Below are 24278 nucleotides of genomic sequence, written 5' to 3'. Positions count from 1 at the left end.
TTCAGTATTTTCTATAATTTTAAAACATAATTGACATACTTTTTGAATAACTGAAAGTCTCAAATGGTTTAAAATTCAAAAGGAACAAAAAGATAGACAGCAAAAAGTCTCCTGTGAAAAGTAAGCCCATCTACTAGCCACCCAGTTCCCCAACCCTGAAGTAACCAGTGTTATCAGCTGGGTGGCCTCCAGAGAGAGTGTATACAAGCAGAAACATCCATCTGTCTGTGTTTTGTGTGTGTGTTCTCTTCCCCCCTTTTACACAAGTGGTAGTGTTTAATTGCACTGAACACTCTGGAGAGTGTTCCATGTCCACGTAGCAGGTGCCACTTTCCTTTCTTTTATGGCTGTGTAGTGCCATAATTTCCTTGGATCAGTCCCCTATTAATGGACATTTAGTTTGTTTCCAGTCTATTGCTATTACAGACTGTTGCAGTAAGTAACAAATACAAGCACACCATGTTGTGCGGTTTTGTTTCTTGCTTTTAAAATTAAAATAGGATTATGTTTCACTTGTTAAGATGTCTCGAGGCCGACTTGTTTTGTTTTTTTTTTTTTTTTTTTTTGCTGTACGCGGGCCTCTCACTGCTGTGGCCTCTCCTGTTGCGGAGCACAGGCTCCGGACACGCAGGCTCAGTGTCCATGGCTCACGGGCCCAGCCGCTCCGCGGCATGTGGGATCCTCCCGGACCGGGGCACGAACCCGCGTCCCCTGCAACGGCAGGCAGACTCCCAACCACTGCGCCACCAGAGAAGCCCGAGGTCGACTTTTAATGTCTGCGTTAATGGCTCCTCACAGCCTTCTATTTCCAAATTTTATTCATCCTTTAAGATGACTTAAGCCTCACCTACTTCCAAAAGCCTGAACACTTTTACATTTAATAGAGTGTTTCCTTTGTGTAAAACTTTGAGGACTCTTAATCTAGAGTTTTCTGATAGGAAGGCATTTATCCTTTTTTTTTTGTTTGGCCGTGACGGAGCATGTGGGATCTTAATTCCCTGACCAGGGATCGAACCCATGCCCCCTGCACTGGAAGTGCAGAGTCCTAACCTCTGGACCGCCAGGGAAGTCCTGAAAGGCATCTATCCTGTGTAGAATATTGACTTCAGCTTTCATCTAATTCTCCAAGGGACCCTTGACCCAAAAGGGTTGAGAGCCAGTGCACTTGAGATATTGCAAGCTTTTGGAGAAGGGGCTGCATTGTGCCCTTGTGTATTCTGTGCTTGTAGCAAAGATCCTGGCAGAATGGGGCTGCAGTCAGCGGAGACTTGGTGGTTGGTGCCATGACACAGCTGGTCCAGCCCTAAGTCTGTCTGCATTTTCCAGCCACAGATTTTACATAGACCTGTTCTCCTGCCCCAGATCATTGGGACAGCAGCCATGTAAGAGGGGTTCTCTTCTTCTTTTTTTTTTTTTTTTAAATTTATTTATTTTTGGCTGCATTGGGTCGTTGTTGCTGTACGTGGGCTTTCTCTGGTTGTGGCGAGCGGGGGCTACTTTTCGTCGAGGTGGATGAGCTTCTCATTGCGGTGGCTTCTCTTATTGCGGAACACAGGCTCTAGGCATGCAGGCTTCAGTAGTTGTGGCATGCGGGCTTCAGTAGTTGTGGCTCGCGGGCTCTAGAGCATAGGCTCAGTAGTTGTGGTGCACGGGCTCAGTTGCTCCGAGGCATGTGGGATCTTCCCAGAGCAGGGATTGAACCCACGTCCCCTGCATTGGCAGGTGGATTGCCAAGCACTGCACCACCAAGGAAGACCTGAGGAGTCCCCTTCTTACCCTGCTTATGTTGCCAGCCTTTGTTACTAAGGCAGAGACTGGAAGGAAAGCCCCTTTTAACCTCTTCTGAAACAAGCTGAGACATCTACAGGCCAGGAGTTTTGAGCCCTTTTGTAAAAAAGCAGCTGACAGACTTCTTTGTAAAAAACATTTACCTTCTTTTTTTGTGTTTGATTATAAAATAATATTCATTGTAGTACATAATTAATATTTTAAAAATAGAATGTATTCAGTACCAGTCCCCAGAGATGGCCACTGTTCAATCATTTTTGATGTAAAAAACAATAACTTTGTATGGTTTAATCTAATACATTGTGTTTTCTTTCTATTTTATAATATTTAATTTATTTATTTTTGGCTGCATCAGGTCTTAGTTGTGGCATGTGGGATCTTCGTTGAGACATGCGGCATCTTTCCTTGCATTGTGTGGGCGTCTCTCTAGTTGTGGCATGTGGGTTTTCTCTCTCTAGTTGTGGCACGCGGGCTCTCTCGTTGAGGCACGCAAGCTTAGTAGTTGTGGCTAATGGGCTTAGTTGCCCCGTGGCATGTGGGATCTTAGTTCCCTGAGCAGGGATTGAACCCACGTCCCCTGCATTGGAAGGTGGATTCTTTACCATTGGACCACCAGGGAAGTCTCCACATTGTGTTTTCTTCTAGTCTTTTTTTTTCTATGCATATATATTAAGATGGATATTTTTACATATATGAAGACATTTTATAGATATGTTTTTGTATCTTGCTTTTTCTTGTAATATTAAATCTTGAGCTTCCCCCCCACAATTAAAAAAAATGTGCTTTGAATGCTTGCATAATATTCTCTTAGGTGATGGTGTGCAAATTACGTAATTGATTGCTCCTATTTTTGGACATATAGGTTGCTTCCATTTTTTACTCTTGTAAATAAAGTTACACAAGTTTCATGTGTAAATCTTTGCTGTATTTTTTAAAAATTGGTATTACTTTATTAAACTCACTTTATTGTTTTTTTTGCTGCACTGATGGCTTGTGGGATCTTAGTTCCCTGACCAGGGATTGAACCCAGGCCCTCGGCAGTGAAAGTGCAGAGTCCTAACCACTGGACAGCCAGGCTATAATTTCTTAAAAAATCATTTCCTTAGGTTGGCTCCCCATGTGTTTATCAGCTGTTTACATTTTTTTGTGTGAATTGTCCAGTTGTTTTGTCTATTTTTAGTGGGGTCTCAGTGTTTTTCTTTGTTAAATCTTTTTCAGTCAGAGTGTAGCAGCATGGTATACCTCTTTCTTCCTTGATTCAGGAAATGCTTCTTTATTCCAGGGTAGGGTGTTCTAATATGGTGTATAATGACATGGAAAAGAGCAATGGACCGGAAGTCAGGATACCTGGGGTCTGGTTCTAAGCTTGGTCTCTTGCCTCTGTAGTCTTTGGCCACAGTTTTTGGTCCTCAGTTTTTACATTTATAATGGCTATAAGGATTCTTCTATCACTAAAGTAAGAACAACATTCTTCAAGCAGGTTTTTTCTGAGAAGCAGATGACTGCCGTTTTGAATGGAAAGTCCCACGAATGGCCTGAGATTTTAGTAAATGCACATTATTTTGCTGGTTCAGAAAGAATATCTTTCATGTGTAAAGCAGTGCTGTGGGTGTAGATGCTTAATAGATTATCTTCTGTGTGTGTGTGTTTTAAGTTGATTTGTATGCATCAGGATCCAAACCAGATCTGTACATTGCAATTGGTAAATTATGACTTTTAAATCTCCTTTATTTAATTTATTTATTTTTTAAAAATTTATTTATTTACTTTACTTATTCATTTTTGGCTGCGTAGAGTCTTCGTTGCTCTGAGCAGGCTTTAGCTAGTTGCGGCTAGCGGGGGCTACTCTTCGTTGCGGTGCGCGGGCTTCTCACTGCGGTGGCTTCTCTTGTTGCGGAGCACGGGCTCTAGATGCGCGGGCTTCAGTAGTTGTGGTGCCTGGGCTTCAGTAATTGTGGCTCGTGGGCTCTAGAGTGCAGGCTCAGTAGTTGTGGCGCATGGGCTTAGTTGCTCTTGCGGCATGTGGGATCTTTCCGGACCAGGGATCGAACCCGTGTCCCCTGCATTGGCAGACGGACTCCCAACCACTGCGCCACCAGGGAAGCCCAGTGCCTCCATTTTAAGAAGCATAAATATTGCTAATTCATTGCCTGGTACATAATTCCCACAGTATATTTCTGTTGGATGAGTAAATAGCCACCTCAAGAATCAGGCTTTCACTTTCTGGTGCTCCTTTCTACTAAGCATGTCACTCTGGTCATTGAAATGCTTCTGCTTTCTTTGTATCTTTCCAAAAATAATGATAATGGCACTGTTTATGCCAGATCTGGCAGGGAACCAGTTTGGCCTGATGTAAAATAAGTTGAATATGCATATTAAGGCGGCCTCGTTCTGCAGAACACCTGTTGCTTAGTCGCTGGATTTCTTGCCTCCTTTCCTGAAAGGGCAGTAAGTGCACATGAAGCCTGCCCTGTATTAGGAGAGTGTATTTTGGTAGGCATTAGAGAAGTAACATTCCTGGAAATATTAAGTGCCAAGAGAACACTTTTGGGGGTGGTGATGGATAAAAATGGGCAAGTGGAGGAAGGAGTGAAATTGGGGAGCAAATGAGATGAAATATATGCAATGATTTCTTATAGTGGCCTTTAAGATTGAAAAAATTTAAATGGAGGAACACAAAAATGTCTTCTGTTCAACTTTGTTTATAAAATAATAGGTAAGTTTATTTAGAGATGTAAAAAGCTCAGGGAGGCAAACATCTTAGAAAAAACTTTTTTTTTAAACCTGTGTCAGAGGATGGATCTTTGAAATACAGGGGAAATCCCTCCTCCCGCTGACATTCATTTTTCTTTGTAGTTGTCATTTTATTGTCATGCTGGTTTTCTTATAAAGAATAGTTTTAAAATTTCATGGGAACATTCCTCTTTTCATCATGGGGTTCCAGGTTGCAAGTGTGTTGTAGAACTTACAAGCTAAAACCACAGTCCTATTACCAATTTCGAAGTCAAGTGGTAATGAAGCTTTGGGGTTTTGTAGGTCCACTTCACAACTTTTAAAATTTAGTGGGTTAAGCAGGTTTGGGTAAATTTTCACTCTGCTGCTTTAATAGCTACTGCATTTAATGACCTAGTGTGTATTTTCTTCTGTTACTCATTCAGGGGCTGCCTATTGTCAGTTTATGGACATGCTGTTCCCTGGCTCCATTGCCTTGAAGAAAGTGAAATTCCAAGCTAAGCTAGAACACGAATACATCCAGAACTTCAAAATACTACAAGCAGGTTTTAAGAGGATGGGTGTTGACAAAGTAAGTAAACTTTATTCTTTCATTTAGGGTGTTTCTTAACTAGTGGTAATTACTAAGGATACAGATTCTGGGCCATGACTTTGGACATTCTTGTTTTTCTTTTCCCAGTTTATATGGTTATCTTTTCTCCAGTTAACAGAATTTACTGGGAGCAAAGTTTCCCTCTGCTCTCCTACCCCCGGTTCCCTTACGGTCTTCTTTCTTCATTATGAAGTTGGTAACTGTCTGAAAAATCAATCTGTAAATCTCTACCCATGATTTTTAAAAAAAATTTTATTACTGTTTAATCTCTATAAGTCTGAGGTCTAACTCGTTTAATCTCTGAATTTACTTCTGTAAAGCATACCATATGGTAGAATAAGTAGCTCTAATAGAGAAGATTCTAGAAGTACTTGATTTTTATAGTAAAGTACAAAGAAGATGGCTGGCAGGTGCTGGAATGTTCCCTTTTGCTCCCAAGGTTATTTGAAGCTACCAGAAACACAGACCACCAGGCTTCATTAGGGTAAATAGCTTTGTTTTAGTAGATAACAAATTATTGCAAAATTAAGTAGTTTCCCCCCATTAGAAGGGCTTATCCTTTAAGCCATTTGGGGGGGGCGGGCATTTTTTTTAGTAAAGCTTGTAATCGTCCCCTGATTATCTTACTGCTGTATCTGGTTTTTATTTACTTTGAAATCAGTCTTATTTTTTAGTTTTGTCTCTGTACAATATATAAAATGCACATTTGTATTGGAAGAATATCGTTTAGTTATCAGGCATAGTTTAAACTAGGTGTAGCTTATTATATGCAGTAATTTTTCTTTTTATGGAATTTATTTTTTTGAATAAGGAAAATTTTTGAAGTATATAAGTTAGAATAGTGCAGTGATCTCCCATGTACCTCAGTGATTATCAACTCCGGGCCAATTTTGTTTCATGTATACCTCTACCCCTCCCCCTGTACTCGTGGATTATTTTGAAGTGAGTTACAGACATAACATTTTATTTGTAAATGTTTCAGTATCACACAGAGAAATTTAAAAAAAATTATTTGCTCAGATGGGTGGATATAGTTCAGATTGTAACTGGAATCCTTGAAGAGTTAAAAGATAATTAAGCTGTGGCCAGCAGTCCCACCATTTGAAGTAATACCTGATAACACAGTATTCTTGTACAATAAAAAACTTACAGGTCCTTTGAAGTATGTTTAATAGGACTGGAATTACTTGAAAAACATACCATTTTGTAGAAGTCTATCCCAGGACTGATTCCGTACATTGACCTATTTTTAAGACAGAATTTTTTTTAGCACAGTTCATCGTGGATGCCTGTGGTTAGTTTGTGCTCTGGATTTCATACCTTGTGACAGGCACCGTGGCCGTGCAAGTTCCATGGGAGCTTTACTCTTTACAGTGGAATGACATATCTTAGGATGTGTTTGGATGTGTATATGTGACTTAATGTATGATACTTGTTTCTTTTGCATTTCTGATTTCTTTTGATGGACTTGGAGGGGGACTGGCTGTTGTTAAGTTCTCTGTGGAAGGCAAATTGAATGAAACTTGCTCTACAAACTTCCAGGGGCTTACTTAGCACTTAGTTCTTGCCTCTAAAATATTTTTTTCTCCTTTGGCAGAGCTTTATACTGATTTGATGGACATGTTTGATGCTTGACAGAAGCTTCTTCTTGCTTTGGGCTAAATAGTCTTTTGTTTCTCTGCAGATAATTCCTGTGGACAAATTAGTAAAAGGAAAGTTTCAGGACAATTTTGAATTCGTTCAGTGGTTCAAGAAGTTTTTTGATGCAAACTATGATGGGAAAGACTATGACCCTGTAGCTGCCAGACAAGGTCAAGAAACTGCAGTGGCCCCTTCCCTTGTTGCTCCAGCTCTGAACAAACCGAAGAAACCTCTCAGCTCTAGCAGTGCAGGTAAAACAAACGAACAAACAAACCAAAAAAACCCCAAAAACCCCCACACAAAAAATACCATTTCCAAATACATTCATTCTTATAGTCAGAAGGGTTTGGGTAGCCGTAGGCTTAGGGAGCTTAAAGAGCATGAGCCCAGCCACATGGCCGAGGCATGGATTGTGGCATCAGGGCCCTGTGTTTGTTCTTAGATCTCTGGAGTCCTGTGTAATCACTTCACCTCTACCCTGCTGTTTCCTCCTCTGTAAAAGGGGAATTTCAGTACTTGCCCCTAGAGGGCTGTTCTTGAGGCCTGAATGAGTTACTATATCGATTTGGCCAACACATTTTAGTTGGAATAGACGTCCCTCAGGTTAGCTCACGTAAAAGAGAGTTCATTTGAACACAAGGGCATTTCATCTTAGAGCCCTCAGATGGGAAGTTGCAACCATACCTGAACTCCCAGGAACTGAAGGAGCTTTCTAGGTCTCTTGGGGACTGCTCTTGGCTCTGTGTCATTGTTCTGTCTGCAGACCAGCTTCCTGTGCTTACTCACGCCTTCCCTGCCGTCCCTAGAGTGCTAAGTTCTGTGCTGCCAGCAGAATCTAGGAGTCAGGGGGAGGCTGTTTTTAGACACTTTCTTTAAAAGTCTTGTCCTGGTAGGTTTCCCCAAATTGTTTGCAGTAGTTCACTCACAGAACATATACTTTGGGGCAGGATGGATGTTCTGCAGATGCTAACTCCTCCTCAGAATGTGGCACGAACGTTAGTTAAAGTCATGTAGTACCTTGAGAGAGGCTGATCCGTCTGGTAGGTAGAGAGGGACATTGAGTACTTTGTAATTTTGATAGCTTTATTGGGCTCTGATTCACTTACCATACAATTCACCCATTTAAAGTATACAATTGAATGGTTTTTAGTACATTCATAGGTGTGTTCTACTATTGCCATAATCAGTTTTAGAACATTTTCATTACCCCCCAGAAGAAACCTCATGTGTGCTTAATAGCAGTCACTTCCCATTTTCCCCCAACTCTCCTCCCTCCCTGCCAATCCTAGGCAACTACTAATCCACTCTCTGTCTATGGATTTACTTATTCTGAACATTTCTGAGTGGGATTATAGAATACATAGTCTTTTGTGTCTGGCTTCTTTCATTTAGCATAATGTTTTCAAGGTTCATCCGTATTGTATCATATATCAGTACTCCATTCCTTTTTATGGCTAAATAACATTCTATTGTATGGTTGTAGCACATTTTATTTATTCATCAGTTGATGGTGATTTGAGTTCTTTTCAGTTTTTAGCTTTTACGAACAATGCTGCTATGACCATTCATATACAAGTTTCTGTGTGGGCGTATGTTTTCTCTTGGGGTATATATCCAAGAGTATATACTCTTTTTTTTAAAAAAAATTTTTTTAACGTCTTTATTGGAGTATAATTGCTTTACAATGGTATGTTTCTGCTTTATAACAAAGTGAATCAGCTATAAATATAGATATATCCCCATATCTCCTCCCTTCCTATCCCACCTCTCTAGGTGGTCACAAAGCACCGAGCTGATCTCCCTGTGCTATGCGGTTGCATCCCACTAGCTATCTATTTCACATTTGGTAGTATGTTTAAGTCCATGCCACTGTCCTACTTCGTCCCAGCTTATCCTTCCCCCTCCCCGTGTCTTCAAGTCCATTCTCTACGTCTGTGTTTTTTCTCCTGTCCTGCCCCTAGGTTCTTCAGAACCATTTTTTTTTCTTTAGATTCCATATATATGTGTTAGCATACAGCATTTGTTTTTCTCTTTCTGACTTCACTCTGTAGGACAGACTCTAGGTCCATCCACCTCACTACAAATAACTCAATATCGTTTCTTTTTATGGCTGAGTAATATTCCATTGTATATTTGTGCCACATCTTTATCCATTCATCTGTCAGTGGACACTTAGGTTGCTTCCATGTCCTGGCTATTGTAAATAGAGCTGCAATGAACATTGTGGTACGTGACTTTTTTTTTTTTGCGGTACATGGGCCTCTCGCTGTTGTGGACTCTCCCGTTGTGGAGCACAGGCTCCAGACGTGCAGGCTCAGTGGCCATGGCTCACGGGCCTAGCCGCTCCATGACATGTGGGATCTTCCTGGACCGGGGCACAGACCTGTGTCCCATGCATTGGCAGGTGGACTCTCAACCACTGTGCCACCAGGGAAGCCTCATGACTCTTTTTAAATTATGGTTTTCTCAGTGTATATGCCCAGTAGTGGGATTGCTGGGTCATATGGTAGTTCTGTTTTTAGTTTTTTAAGGAACATCCATACTGTTCTCCATAGTGGCTGTATCATTTTACACTCCCAGCAACAGTGCAAGATTCCCTTTTCTCCACACCCTCTCCAGCATTTATTGTTTGTAGATATTCTGATGATGGCCATTCTGACTGGTGTGAGGTGATATCTCATTGTAGTTTTGATTTGCATTTCTCTAATGATGTTGAGCATTCTTTCATTTGTTTGTTGTCAATCTGTATCTCTTCTTTGGAGAAATGTCTGTTTAGGTCTTCTGCCTATTTTTGGATTGGGTTGTTTGTTTTTTTGATACTGAGCTGCATGAGCTGCTTGTAAATTTTGGAGATTAATCCTTTGTCAGTTGCTTCATTTGCAAATATTTTCTCCCATTCTGAGGGTTGTCTCCAAGAATATATACTCTTGGAGCAGAATTCTTGGGTCATATGGTAACTCTGTGTTTAACCTTTGACAGAACTACCTGACAGTTTTCCAAAGTGACTGAATCATTTTATTTTCCCATCAGCAGAGTATATGAGGGTTCAGATTTCTCCAAATATTGAGTACTTTTATTCTTTAGCTTCTTAGAATGGGGAACTGCATAGATAACCCTGTGCATTTCATGTTTCAGATGCTGCTAACAGGCATGTGGAGACTTGCATTAAGTATTTAGTCTTCAGGTTAAGCATGTGCTAGAGATCCTCCAGCGGAAATGCCTGTTACTGTGGGTGAAAGGCCTGATGGTTATTGAACAGTTTGGGATGTCAGGAAAATGAGATATTTTTAAGCCTGGCATAATGTACAAGCTTTACAAAATACTTGCTGAATGAATAAAATCAGGAATGATAAATTTACCTTGCGGTAGCCCATTCTTGATTATTCTTAATTATTTTAACTTGGAGATAGATTGGCTCCTTGTCGCTTTTTCCTCGTCTTTGTCTGCTTTGGCCATTCATACTGAGAGAAATCTTTAAGTACTGGTCAGTGTGCTGCTTTTCTCTCCTAACCCTTCTAAACACCTTTCAAAAGGGAAGCAGGATGGGGTTTTGAAGTCATTAGTGGTCAAAGCAGGCTCTACCCCCTCATCTTCCCAATCCAAGGAGCCTGAGGTTCTGAGTTAGGAGGCACCTTACTTTCCAGATGGGGAATTGTGGGCACCCCACGACAGCTGGGATTGTGAGCTCCTGGCCTGAAGTTTTCCTTTGCTTCATAAAGCTGCCCTGTCTGTGGATGTGGTTGGAGCTGGGTTAAGGTAGATCATCTGTATGTACCAGGATGACTTTGCCTCTTTCAGATGATAGTCCTGTCCACCCCAGCGGAAAAAAGGCCATGCCAAAGGACTTATTCCCAGCACGAAAGATCGTGGCTAAAATTGGTACTTAAATGTGCTGCCAGGATGAAAAACCACTTTGGGCAAACATGGGGTGCAGTCTTGCATGCTGGGCTCTCTCTGTTGGGTCTCCTCACTGCATAGCTGTGGAGGGCAGTTGGTCGCAGCCTCCTTTTGTTGTCTGGTGGGTTCTTTTTTGTCTTGAAATTTCTCCTCTTAAAAAAAAAAAACAACTCTGCTCCTCTCAGCTCCACAGAGGCCCATTGCAACACACAGAACTACTGCAACCCCTAAGGCTGGCCCGGGCGTGGTGCGGAAGAATCCTGGTGTGGGGAACGGGGATGACGAAGCAGCCGAATTGATGCAGCAGGTAGGCACCTCTTGTGTCCAAGACAGGAGCCACCTTGGGGGAAAGGTGCTTGCTGCCCTGACCAGGGAGGCTTGTCCGTGTTCTTGTGGGAAGACCTGCCTTGTGTGCATACCAAAGCAGTCTTCATGACACGTGTGAGCACTTTGGAGCTGGTGGGCACTGCGAGCCTGGAGGTGACGATGGAAGAGAGAGGGACCCGGCATTTTTGAGCGCTGTTACATCTATTTCTGTTAGAAACCCATGTCTGTTTGGAAACCTGCCCATACGGTGGAACCCTGTTGAAAGTCTTTGGAACGCTGTCAGGGTTCTGTGGGATTCGGAGAATGTCTCCTGAATTTTGGCTCTGACAAAAGATAGATTTCCCTTCTAAATGATAATTTAAAAAAAGATTCCGCAGTCTCTCTGCTGAAATCCTGGGCCACTAGAGTATCAAGTTGAGAGTGGAACTGGTATGCAAAGCCTATTGCTTTTCTGTTCTTAATAGGTCGATGATTTGAAACGTCTTCAGGATTAAATATCCTGAAGGTACTTGGGAGAGGTCTCTGTAGATCAGAACAAATTTTAGACTTTTAGACATTTTCTCACTAATTCTTTTAGTTTTATTTGTTTGTTTGCTTTTGGATGATTCTCTTGATTAATTCCAGATTTAAAATCAAGGATGCTCTGTGATTCCTGTGACTTTGGGATTGAACCCTTTTACTTTCCTTTTAAAAGCCAAGTCCTAAAGCCTGGAGGAAATGGCCTCACTTTAATCTAGAAGCTCTTGTGACCCAGATCATACTTCTAGGAAATCAGGACACAAAAGCCTGCTCAAAGATCACATTTGTTTTTTTTCATTCTTTGATTTGTGTGTGCCTCATGGTCACAGGTGCCTTGGGAGCGTGGAAGTGACTGGGTCACCATCCCCATTGTTGTGGCAGCCTCAAGCACCCTGTGGGCACTGTCACTGTGAGTGCATAAGTCCTGGAGAATAAGGAGCCTTCCCTGTAACTGTTGGTGTCCAGGCACAGGTGTACACAGGAAGCAGTCTCAGTGAGAAATAGGGTAAAGAGGTGTCATTGCCGAGGCCTGGCAGCCAGCACTGGGTTGGCCTTGTGCTCTCCAGGAGAAGATGCAGTAGGTTCCATGGGACTGCTGTTCAACTGGTGTCCGGTGTGAGGGAGCACTGACTTTGGGTTGCGTAGATTTGGGGCGCATCCTGGCTCTGCCACTTAACTTCTACTTGGGGCAAGTCAGTTAACCTCTCCGAATTCACTGCCTCGTATGCAGTGGGGCTAATACTTTGGTCACGGTAGTTGAGCGGATTTCATGAGCTGATGTTTTGCCAAGTACCTGGAAGGGTGTTTGGGATAAATGGGGTAAATGGCAGTGGATGAAAGACAGTTGTGATCGTCATGGTTCTTGTCTATGGGCTTGATAGAGTGAAATAGGTTCTGAAGTATGTTTTAAAAGTTCATAGGAGTTAGATTTTTTTTGGTGAAACACACAACTGTTAATAGCAAAAACAAAACTGCCATTTTTAGAGTGTGAGCGCCAGTGCTCTTCTAAGCATTTTCTTTCATTTTTGCAGCAGCTGTGTGAAGTGTTACAGAGGACAGTGCGGCTTGGAGAGGTTAAATAGCCTGAGTTGAGGTTTGGACCCAGCTCACAGCCAGCTGGTCCAGCCCTGCCTCAGAACTGATTTGTTTGGCCTGAACAGGGTTTTGATTTTTATTATTATTTTTTTTAATATGAAGGATTTCCAGGTTGCCGAAGTCCTGAGCACACCTTGTTACTGACTCCCATGGCTCATTTACATGATGTCTCTAACCCTGAAAGTATTTGAAGTGGTGACCCTTGATAAAGGTGTGGAGGTCTGGGGGACACGACTGATGTGGGGAAAGTAGAGCCACATGGGCTTGGTGGGCTAAGAGGAGAACAGTGTATTCTACATAAATTACCTTGTGGTGTTCATAAACTTTGGGAGATCTGCAGTGATTGCACACTGTTAAGTCATCCTGGAGAAATGTTCTTTTAGTTGATTTTAGTCCAAAGCACTGATGTTCAGTAGAAATAGAATGTAAACCAGAAATGTGAGGCACATATAGAACTTCAAGTTTTCTGGTAGCCACATTGAAAAGAGTAACAAGAAACAGGTTAGATTAATTCAAATAACACATTACCCAATATATCTAAAATATTAGCATTCTGACATGTGATCATTACAAATAATTATCAGTGAGATGTTTTACATTTGAACATTGTACTAAGTCTTTGTAATCAGTGTGTGTTTGATCTTTACAGCCTGTCTCAATTGCACTGGCCACATTTCAAGGGCTCAAAACACCACATGTGGCTCATAGCTACCTTATTGGCCAGTGCAGGCCCAAAGCGTTCTCCTTGGGCTTCTTAGGTTACAGCTGTTACTTAACTATAAGAGAGTGTTCTAAGAGTGACGCTGATTACTAGCCACAGATTTTTAATAACCTTATAAATAAGCAGTTAGAGGAGTGCCAAGTGAAAGCTGATGACTTAAGTCTATGCGTGTTGTTTCTTGTGGATTCATAGTTATTGAGTGATGTCAAGGAGGGCTGCTGCTTTGGCCTTGTGGGTGGGACCTATCTGGCTGGGTTCTGGTGCCCTTGCTGATTTGTAGGCCAGAGAAGTGTTCAGTGGGTTTGTGAGGGAGGCACTAGTGTAACGTGTGTGTACAGATGGATTCCAAGCCACCGTGCCTCGTGAAGCTGTTTTGACTTCTCTTTCCTTCTCTTGTGACTAGAAGGCCTCTTCCCTGGCTCATGGACCTTGGGCTGAAGATCCAAGGCAGCTTCCACTACTGGGGATAGTCTACTCTTGCCCTTTTGTCCCCTTCTTGTACTCACTCCACTTTGGGAGTGACTGATAGTTTAAGGAAAGGCAACAAATAGCAGTTAAAGCAGGGGTGGGGAGGGTGGGGGCAGATGGATGATTTCGTTTTGCCGGTGACTAGGTAGTGTTAGTACTTTACTGAAACTTTCAATTATTTTTACTTATTAAAAAAATTTTTTTTTTGATTATTTTTTGGCCGTGCGGAATGTGGGATCTTAGTTCCCCCACCAGGGATCGAACCCATGCCCCCTGCATTGGAAGCACGGAGTCTTAACCACTGGACTGCCAGGGAAATCCTTTCAGTTATTTTTAAAAGTGATTTCTGTGGTTGCTAAAGGAATAGTGAGAGGGTGTCTAGAACCTTGATTCTAGTTTGGTCTTTTCAGGCCCTTGATGTTGAACATTGAAATTAAGTCTTTGACAGAATGGTCCTGGTGGTTCCAGTCACCTGCTTCTGGATCATCTCTGGATGCTTCTCAACTGCAAGTTACGAAGGGACAGGATTTGATCCCTTCGGTTGGGTCTGGCTTCTTCATCAGGGAAGCTGGATAAGCTGTTTCCTTGTTTTTGCAGCTAGAAGTTCAGAAGGTAGACTAGATTTCACTGGTGTTTCTGGCTCTCAGAATTCCCTGCTACCCAAATTGTTCTCAGCAGCTGCACCTTTGATTCCCTGGCTCGGCCTTCCACGGGGCCCTAACCTGTAAGGCCTGTGAGGATTTTATGCTGCACCCTATGCCATGTGTTTTGCATTCAGTGAGAGTTAAATTGAATTCACATTATAAATTTGAGTATACTGGAACGAAGACATACTGTGCTTAAAATACACAAAGGGCTGTGAGAGTTGTTACGACTTCTATTACTTGTGGCTGGATAGAGTCCTGGCACAAGCACTGAGATTTATTTCTTCATTGCCCCTTTGTGGCAATTAGAGTCCCTCACTGGGGCTCCTGGAGGATCCTGCAGCACAAGTGGTGTGAGCTGACAGGATGCTCAGGGGAGCTAGCGGTGGAATGTGGTGGGGTCTGCTCCCTGCCTCTGCTGTCTTCTCTCCCTTTTGAAACTCTTGGGAGAGAGAGTGATGCAGGGACCCTCTCATCAGAGGATGCTTTTCTCTTGAGTCATGGATCACCCCCTAGCCCCAACATATTGGGGGGAGAAAGAACCATTGAGTTTCCATGCCCAGGCCTGCCTCAGTGCTAGCTGTCTTTGGCTAGTATTAGTCATCTTTAGATAGTTTTCCCCTCCTGGCTTATCATTTCTACCCTGCTCCCTTGGACCAGACCCTCTCTTACCATTGACTTCAACTTGCAGAAAGACCTGAACTTGATTGACAAAGTGCCCTGGTAAGGACTCAGTATATGATGGGCAGCCACTCTGCTGGGCCAGGTTGTGGATTCTGCTTCTGTATTTGTCTCAGGCTCCCGTGGGTTTTTCTCTTTGATCTTGTCTTAGTCCCTGAGAAGTTCCTGCATGTTCCATGATATAGCCTGTCCTTTCCTGGAAATTGTTACAGTCAGGGTGCCATGAACAAGCCCATGTTATTTATCTGGGGCTGCAGAAAATCGACATTAAACTAAAGTGGGGTTTTGTCCTAGTTAGAGAGTTTGATGAAAGCCCACATCTCCTTTTGGGTTAGAAGTTTATCTGATGTGCTGTTGGTGCATGAATGCCAGGTGTCTAACCCTTTCTAATGTTTTGTGCAGGTCAACGTATTGAAACTTACCGTCGAAGACTTGGAGAAAGAGAGAGATTTCTACTTTGGAAAGCTAAGGAACATTGAATTGATTTGCCAGGAGAACGAGGGGGAAAACAACCCTGTATTGCAGAGGATTGTGGACATTCTCTATGCCACAGATGTACGTGTTGACATGAGGATATTTTCTTGCCATTTTGCCTCCTAAGAGAAGATAGAAATATCTTTTCTGGTTGGTTTCGGCAAACTCGGTACTGATGCTTGCTGTGTTTCAGCATAACATTCATCAAAAGACTTCATCTTCTAAAAAAAAAAAAAGACTTCATCTTTGACCCTTAAAGTCAGCCAGAGAGGGCACCTCCGCCCAGCTTCAGCCTCTGCCTTGAGGTCTGTGAGCCTTTGAGGCAGGCATAGGACACTCAGGTGGCTGGCTGCCCTGCTTCTGTAGTTTGTGACCACTGATAGGTCATGAGTGCCACGAGGTGCTCTTAACCCCGCTATCCCCACTCCACCCCTTTCAGCTTGGACCCCTCAGCCTGAGGTGCTGCCTTCTTTTTAATAGGGCCCTAGGCGTGCCCTGGAGAACCAGGCACATGACCCCTATTTGATGTCTGCTGCCCACAGCTGTCAGAGTGTACCTCTTTCCTCTCAACCTAGAGTGTATCTGGTTCCTATTTCCCCAAAGTGCTTTGTGGTCAAGTTTCTTGGGATCCATGTGTATTACACAGCCAAATCTGCTGATATTAATCATGCTGTGTTAGCGGAGCAAGGAAAACTGATTTTCCCTAGATTTAGGATTTGACATCTTGCTGTGTCCACTGTTTAATGGCTGCAATTATTTATAATTCTTCTGCATGCCTAGCAAGGTCTTTAGGATCAAACTACAGAATATGTCTACGTGTTTCGTAGTATGTGGCAGTATACAAATATAAGGCAGCATTAATGCTGTTACTAACAGTGTGCTCTAAACATATCAAGTGAATTTGGGGGGATTAAGACACATGACTGAAAAGTTGATAATTTGTTCAATAAATCCTTATTTCGGGCTTGCTCTGTGCCAGATAATACAAACAAAGGGGTTGAAGGTATAGGTGTCCTCGATCTAGTCTGAGTATTATTTTAGTAGAGTCATAGCTTAAGTAAATTTAGCCATAGATATTTAGTTAAAAAAAAGATGGGGGTTGAAGGGGAAGTCTAAATTCTTACGGCATTGTGGCCGTTAGCACATGCCAGATGCCCTGGAGTAAGTTTGAGGTGGGAGCCATGGGTGTGATGTTTTCCCATGCTTCTGATGTTGGCTCAGCCTTGCAGCTATTATGTGTGTTGTGGGTGTTTTGGGTAAACAGAACACCCACAACACCTGCAGTAGCATGTGTGCATGGTTCCTAAGTGCAGACAAAAGAATGAATGAAGGAAAAGCTGGCTGTATGGACAGTTTATTGAGCGGAGATGGTATGGCAGCATTATGCTGACTTCAGGGATTTTTGAGGGTAAATTTTCTTAAACAACTTTATTGACATGATGAACTGCACATATTTAAGTACAACTTGATGTGTGAGATCATCACCATAATCAAGACAGTGTACACATCCATCACCCCTGAAAGATTGAGAGTAAATTTGTGCTCAGTTTTTGCCTTCTGTGGGATGTGATTCCACTGCCTAATAAAATAGTGGTCACTTGGCCTTGTGCCATTAAATGCCACGTGTGTGGTAAAGACAGGACGGACCGTTGACTTTGAGAGGCTTTAAATATGAGGAAAGTGAACCCGCAGTAGAAACTGATCTTTCATTCAGCGTTGAGTAATAGCTTTCCCCCTCATTTTCCCATTTCAGGAAGGCTTCGTGATACCTGATGAAGGGGGCCCGCAGGAGGAACAAGAAGAGTATTAACAGCCTGGACCAGCTGAGCATCATCCGAATTCTTCACTCCAAATCATGTGCTTAACTGTAAAATATTCCCTTTTATTATTCTTAGAGGACTCACTGGTTTCTTTTCATAAGCAAAAAGTACCTCTTCTTAAAGTGCACTTTGCAGAAGTTTCACTCCTTTTCCAATAAGTTTGAGTTAGGAGCTTTTACCTTGTAGCAGAGCAGTATTAACATCTAGTTGGTTCACCCAGGGAACAAAGAGGCTGACCGTGGGGCTCACTGTGTGGATGCTGGTAGCACTGATGGCTGGAGAAGGGGGAGACCTCAGTAGAGAAGTGTAAAGACTGGTTTGAATTTTAAGCTAATGTGAAATCTTGACAGAGAACGTTTTAATAAATAAATGCCTTAAGAGTATTTAAAAGATGCTTCCATATTTCAAAATGTAAAATGTAACGTGACAGGAGCTTCTGTGTGTTTGACATTGTGTCTGGGAAGGAAGGGCCAGAACCTGGAACCTTCGGGACCTGCTGTTCCCAGCCCTCACGGGGCTGCCTGATCCTCATAGGCCCAGACCTTGGCCCAAAAGGAAAGTTTGAAAAGTTGCTTTGTAAAGCCATTTAGTGTCCTTGACCAGTTGCATCCCTGATAAGAAGCAAGAGGCATTGTTGCCTGGATGAATAGAGGGGTGTGTTTCAGCCCTGAGACGTGTTGAGTCGAAGAGCTTGATTTTCATAGAACATTTCTCTGGTGATTTTTCCAGTTATCCCTGATATTTCTATGTACTGTGTTTTGTTGTTGTTGTTTTGTTTTTTTTTTTTTTTGAAATGAGGTGTGTCCAGTTTTTAAATCTAACAACTACTTTTGGGGACTTGCCCGCATCTCTGGGATTTGAATGGGGGTTGTGTCCCGTTTTACTGTCTTTTAAGTTTACATTTAACGTGTTTCTCTTCTCTGCTCCCCTTGCCCACTGGGGACTCCTCTTTGGCTCCTTGAAGTTTGCTGCTTAGAGTGGAAGTTCAGCAGGCAGGTGATCGTGCTGCAAGTTCTTTCTGGACCTCTGGCAAAGGGAGTGATCAGTGAAGGAAGGCCACTGCTACCTTGGGATCTGCAAGGCTGGGTGTTTTCGGTACCTGCTGTCCACAGCCCTCCACTGTTATCGGAATACTTTGCCAGTGCACTAATCTCTTCGGAGATAAAAATGTTAGCGTGTTACTAAATGTTAATTTTCTTTTGCAGAAAATACAGTACCATGTCTGAGTTAATTATTAATATTTAAAATATTTCATTCCTTAACTCCCTCATTTGCTTTGCCCACAGCCTATTCAGTTCCTTTGTTCGGCAGAATTCTGCAAAATGTGTTACCCACTACTGAGATTGTTCTGCCCCTGATGTATTTGTATTGATTTGTTTCTGGTGGTAGCTTGTCCTAAAATGTGTGTAGCAAGCAGGTATTTTATGATAAAATTGTTGTGTAGTGCATGCTCTGTGTGGAATTCAGAGGAAAACCCAGATTCAGTGATTAACAATGCCAAAAAATGCAAGTAACTAGCCATTGTTCAAATAACAGTGGTGCTATTTCTCTTTTGTGGCCTTTTAGACTTTTGTTGCCCTAAAATTCCATTTTATTGGGAACCCATTTTCCACCTGGTCTGTCTTGACAGGGTTTTTTGCTACTTTAAACAGTTTCTAAATAAAATTCTGTATTTCAAGAGTGTCATGTCTTCTGAAATTTGTCTTGCCCTGGGTATATTATTTTAGGTTCAAATGATGAGGTACCCACGCTTCCTTCTTAAATTAGGACTGATCTTTTGAAATCCTTCACTGTTTTTTTTTTCTTTCAAATGTGCTTATTTGTAAGGCTGTTTCTTTTTTTCTCCATTCTTCACAGTACATTTCTCAGCCTCCTGCTGTTTCACACTCTCATGTTACTGTGAGAGGTCTTTCAGAAGTCCAGGGTTTGGCCTAGCTACTGTGAAACCTTTTCAGGCTGTTTCCTCCAGAGGTATATAGGACAGAGCTTGGTGGATACCATGCGGCAATACTTTTTTTTCCTGAAAGTATGTTTCAAAGGCAGTGAACACAGTCAATCTGTAACCTGAAGTCATCACCATTTTTCTTCCCTTTTAAAATTCTGTGCTGTAAGAAACGAGTTCAGAAGGCGACGTGCTGCCATTTTCAGTATAAAAGAAAGTTAAATGGTCAGAAGGTAGTTTTCTATATGATCTTTAGGGTACCCACCACAATTATGGATGCTCTGTAAACCCAACTTGATGATTTTGACTAGGGTTACACCCACGTGACTTCCTGTAGAAGTTAACGGTATGAAACCTTCCTTAAAATGTTACACATCTTCAAGAAGGAATTGGAAACCACATGTGTTTGTAATTTACAAGAGGATACCTCCAGGAGTGCATGGAGTTTGCGAAGATAATTTTGGGTAATGTCAGCTGAGACGTTACCTTGGGAGGAGTGAAGCTGTTAACTGTGTGTATCTCTGACCTAGTAAGTCCGTTGGCCTGACTCTTCAGGCTGAGGCACACAGTCTTCTAATGTGACTAATTCAGGTTAGGTCACTGGTGCGGTGAACTTGAATAAGCTGCTTGGTTTGCTTGGCAATTTCTGTGTTGTATGCAGTATAGGTAAACAGATGGCTGGATTTAGGATTCACTCGTGCTGGTGGTCCTCAAACTGATGGGCTTCAGAATCACCTGTAGAACTTGATTGACATTCATTTCTAAAGTCCAATCCCAGAAATTCTGAGTCAGGAGATTAGAAATCTGCATTTTACTGTATACCTCAGGTGACCGGGGCTTAATGTAGTCCTCAGACCTGTACTTTTTGGCCTAACATTTATGTCTGCAAGTTCAAGTCTGATTCTGGCAGGGGGGATAGCAGATTGGAGTCCTTGTAGGTCCCTCCTAGCTTTGTGACTTTTGAGCTAATTGATCCCTTTTCTTGTTCTGACCTGCTAAACAGGGATGATGGTGTTGGCTGCAGTGCCTCCCTCACTGGGTGCTTGTTGAGATCCGAATGAGCTGAGAAACAAAAGGTGACCACAGCGTCACCTTTAGGAAGCCCCGCATGGGTTCTTGATCCAGTCTGAGATTGTTTATAGATCAGAAAAGCTTAGGGCAGGTGATCCTTAAGATAGACTTGGAGTATTTTGTAAAGTAAGTAACAAGTTCTTCTAATGTTTCTTCTTCAGCTTGCGGGGATTGATGAGTCCAGCTCCTTTTAATTTTCAGACTATGATTTTCATCCTGTTTTTCCCCCAGGTGAAATCGTGTTCTAAACACACCTTTCCCCTTTTTCTTTTAAATGAAGATTCATTGATTCAGTAATTGATTCATTGATTTAAAGATAGGTATTTCTTCAGGGTTTACTCTCTAGAATATAATATGGTGTTGGAAAGGAAGCAGTTTTCTTTTGCTATGACCAAAATGAGTCTAGGGAAGTTTTTCTTTAAGGATTGTTTTATGAGATTCGGTACGAGGAGCTCCTGTTGTGATGTTTACCATAGTTCACCATAGTCTACAAACAAAACCTAGGCTTTAAGCCTGATCAGCCTAATCAGATTAATTTGCTAGTATGTGGGTGACCCAAATCTGACTGCTGTCAACAGAGCGGAAGTAATTGCTTTGCAAGCTGAACCTGAGCCTTCGGTTAGTGTTCATGAATCACCAGTCATTTTGCTGGTCTGGCACTGTTGCTGTTGTCTTAAAATTAAGGAGTATGTCGTACTTTTGAATTCATACATTCCAGTTATAAAATTTTAAAACCCGATGAGTTCATATTTATTTCTTACACTTGCAGCTTTTTTCTCAGTTTTCATATGTGACAGTATAAATGAGTATGCAGAGTCCTTGTCCGAAAGAAAGCCCACAGAGGAATTCTGTGCTTTTACATTGAACTTGACTATGCTTAGAACCATTATCCCAGATGCCTTCAGCCAGATTGTTATGCAGGTGTAATTTGTGAAGGTCTGTTTCCCTTTTGGCTTAATCTGAGTTGGAAAGCAGTGTTACCTTAGCCTGGAGCACAGAGCTTTCTGTTGAGGTTGTGGTCAGGTTGCCTCATTAATTTCGTTATCTAGGTAAGCAAGTCCAGCCCTACACACACACATTTAAAGTAACCTATATTTCTTTTGTATTGGATGCTCTGATGTTCTGAATTGTAAAATGATAGTAGCCTTCACAGACATGTTTCTGCAGGTAGGGAGAGGCAAATCTTTGTCTTGTGATCATTTGAAAAGCAAAGCAAGTTAGCCATCAAAGCCTAGAACTTTGAATGGTATCAAGAGGTAGATTTAGAATTACAAAGTGATCTGTTAGCAGTTTGGAATTCTGTAGGATGTCTTACCTTAAAAGTTAAAAATGTTTTTCCTTAACTTTTTCCTGGTTTACTTTGAATATTTTTCGCAGTCTGTAGGAATTGGTGAGGATAGGCTTGATGTAGGTATGAGGAAAAGGAGGAAGAGCAGTTTATTCCATTTGCTGATGTCTTTAATTTTTAGTTTTGGTGGGAGAATGAGATTTGGGAAGCTGTAGTGAGATTCAGTCCATCGGGGTAGGTCTTAACAAAGCTGGCTTTGTGGCTCTTACTAGTTTCCAGCGGGGACAAAGATGAGTTTCTAAGATTCAGCTTTCATGGATGATTCACAAATTGCAGTTTAGACTATTAAAGTTAAGCCAAGGTCAGGCATGCAAGTGGGTAGACTGAATATATAAAGGGAGTGTGTGGCTGGAGCCCTTCTCCAAAATGAACAAGGGAGAAGTGCTGTGATCAGGAGGCCAAGGGTCAGGACCAGGGTCCTTCCCCAGGCCCTGCATCCTTGGTCTGCAGAGCATGGCTTTTCACTGGCTCAGTGAAGAGATGAGCGAGGATGGTTTCCCTAGGAACCTTTCTGAGCCAGGAAAAGTTACTTAGGTCTGTAAAAGCCAGTAGGATGCCAGAGCCAGAAAGAGTGGGAGAGTGCCCAGTTCCAGCAAGTGTTGCCTCTGGAGGCCAGTTTTCAACAGTTGAGAAAGTTTTGGTTCAGAGACGAGCACAATGTTTCTCAGCATCAACTACATACATTTTGCATGTGAAGTTTTGAAAAAATTTGCACTGACAATGAAATGGTTTGTAAAGTGTACATCCTTTTGTATTTTAATGACAGTTTTGACTCTAAAAGAAGAGATTTTGACAGATGAAGTAAAAAGTGGCTCAACACATGTGTTTGGCTTTTTTTCCCCACAGGCTGCAAGCTGCAGGGAGAGCTTTGCTAATACATCCATCCCTGAACCACCATTTAGTGCAAGAATCTAAATATATCGCACCCAGGACCTGTCACCGTTTATCCTAGGCTAAGCTTGAGTGACCTTCAGATTTCTTTCCTGTCTTGCTTCACAGTTGTTTCATCACGTTCATATTTATATTTCTCCGATTGGGCCCATTTATATATTTTGGAGTAGTTCTAGTGATTTTTTAAGATCCAGCATACCTCAGGGTCATCTGGATTTTAGCATTCTAAAGGTTTCTAACCTGATATTGCCTTTTTTTTTTTTGTATTTTATATGTTTTTTTTTTACAAAATAATGTGAATTAAACGTGTAATTATATATGACTGCTGTTTTTACTTTGAAATTTTGAACCCTACTAGGAAGAATGGAATAACCTGTTTTTTACAGGTAGCTGTAGGCTAATCGCAGCTTGCCCCAGTGTGTGCGCCTCCCTCCCTAGTAATTTTAAAGGCTGAGAGAAGAAACAATAATTCAACGTTGAATGAAATAAAAATTATTTTTAGAAATTTCCTAAGAATTTGTAACTCTCTGACTTAATTTTTTTTCTTTCTTTTTCGGGGAGGAGATGGGTAATTAGGTACTGAACCACCCCAAGAATCTGCTGTTTTTCTTGAATCATGGTATTTTGAAATCTTTGGTATGTGAATCCTGAGTACTCTTTGGCAGTGTGGTAGGAAGAGCATTGTTTTAAATGTCATGTGAGTTGAGTTGTTAGTCTCAACTAAAGGTGTGATCTTGACATTAATCCTCAGGGTCCCCTCCAGTTCCAATGGTCATTGGCTTCTGTCTTGTTTATTCGATTTTGAAAAGGAAAAAGCCTGTCTTCTTAGCTATCAAGTTGCACCTTAAAATTTTCAATAAATTTTATAAAGCTGAGAAGAATAGTTGCAGCTTTACTGAAGAGTAATTCACACATATAAATTGTATGTTAGGTTACAATTTTTGACGTTTTAAATCCCGCAGTGGTAAAGGTGGCGAGGACAGAGTTGGCGCTGCTGCTGAGTGGAGTGGAGCTGCCTTCCCTGGAGCAGTGACTGTGACCTTGAAGCCTTCCGGCAGCGTTCCATCTCCGCTTTTAGGGAGCAGAGTAGAATCTCCTTAGGATCGGCAAGCGATGCCTGAACTAGTCTCAAGTAGGACTTGGAACTTTTTTCCAGAATATTTTGTGCAGAGGTTTATCTACGAGATTTTTTTCTTCTTAAACACCTTCCCTCCTGCTTCTTGAGTTAATAAACTTGAATTATTGATGATCATGATTTTATTCGTTTTAGATGTGGGTTTTCTGAACTTTTCCTTATCTAAGAAGTGGAATGAATGCATCTTACTATTTCCCCTTTGTTCTCATGTTTCTTCTTTGGGAAGGAAAGTTACATTTATTGTGATAGAATTTAGCATATTTTGGCCCATGTAAAAATGTTGATAAACGCAGGGGCTGCTCTAAGTAGAAATGATAACATTGGATTGGAAAATGAAAGCCCCAAACCAAAAGACGGGGGGGGGGGAATAGTCAAATTGGCCTTGTCTCTGTTTTTTTTTGTTGTTGTTGTTATTTTTTAAATAAACCCTTCTAGTTTATTAATACCTAGTTTAATAAAACTCTGATTTAAAGACCTGCATCTTTTATGAC

The 24278-nt window shown here is 41.8% G+C and overlaps 1 protein-coding gene across 11 annotated transcripts in view; it reads left to right on the top strand.

The window, feature by feature from the left end:
* Positions 1–24278, top strand: part of MAPRE1 (microtubule associated protein RP/EB family member 1) — a 35826-nt gene extending 11548 nt beyond the window's left edge. For 5 of the 11 annotated variants that reach the window (XM_032604566.1, XM_032604560.1, XM_032604563.1 and 2 more), the window contains 5 exons: positions 4947–5092; positions 6798–7005; positions 10837–10958; positions 15509–15661; positions 17334–19081. In XM_032604566.1, coding sequence (XP_032460457.1) covers positions 4967–5092; positions 6798–7005; positions 10837–10958; positions 15509–15661; positions 17334–17390 — 666 coding nt within the window. In that variant the 5' untranslated portion in view covers positions 4947–4966 and the 3' untranslated portion in view covers positions 17391–19081. The other 6 variants (XR_004345710.1, XR_004345713.1, XR_004345712.1 and 3 more) reach the window with 5 other exon arrangements.

Source organism: Phocoena sinus, chromosome 15, assembly GCF_008692025.1.
Source record: "Phocoena sinus isolate mPhoSin1 chromosome 15, mPhoSin1.pri, whole genome shotgun sequence".
Classification (NCBI taxonomy): Eukaryota; Metazoa; Chordata; class Mammalia; order Artiodactyla; family Phocoenidae; genus Phocoena; species Phocoena sinus.
The sequence above is the reverse complement of the archived record's forward strand: the minus strand, read 5'-3'. Positions and strand labels throughout refer to the sequence as shown.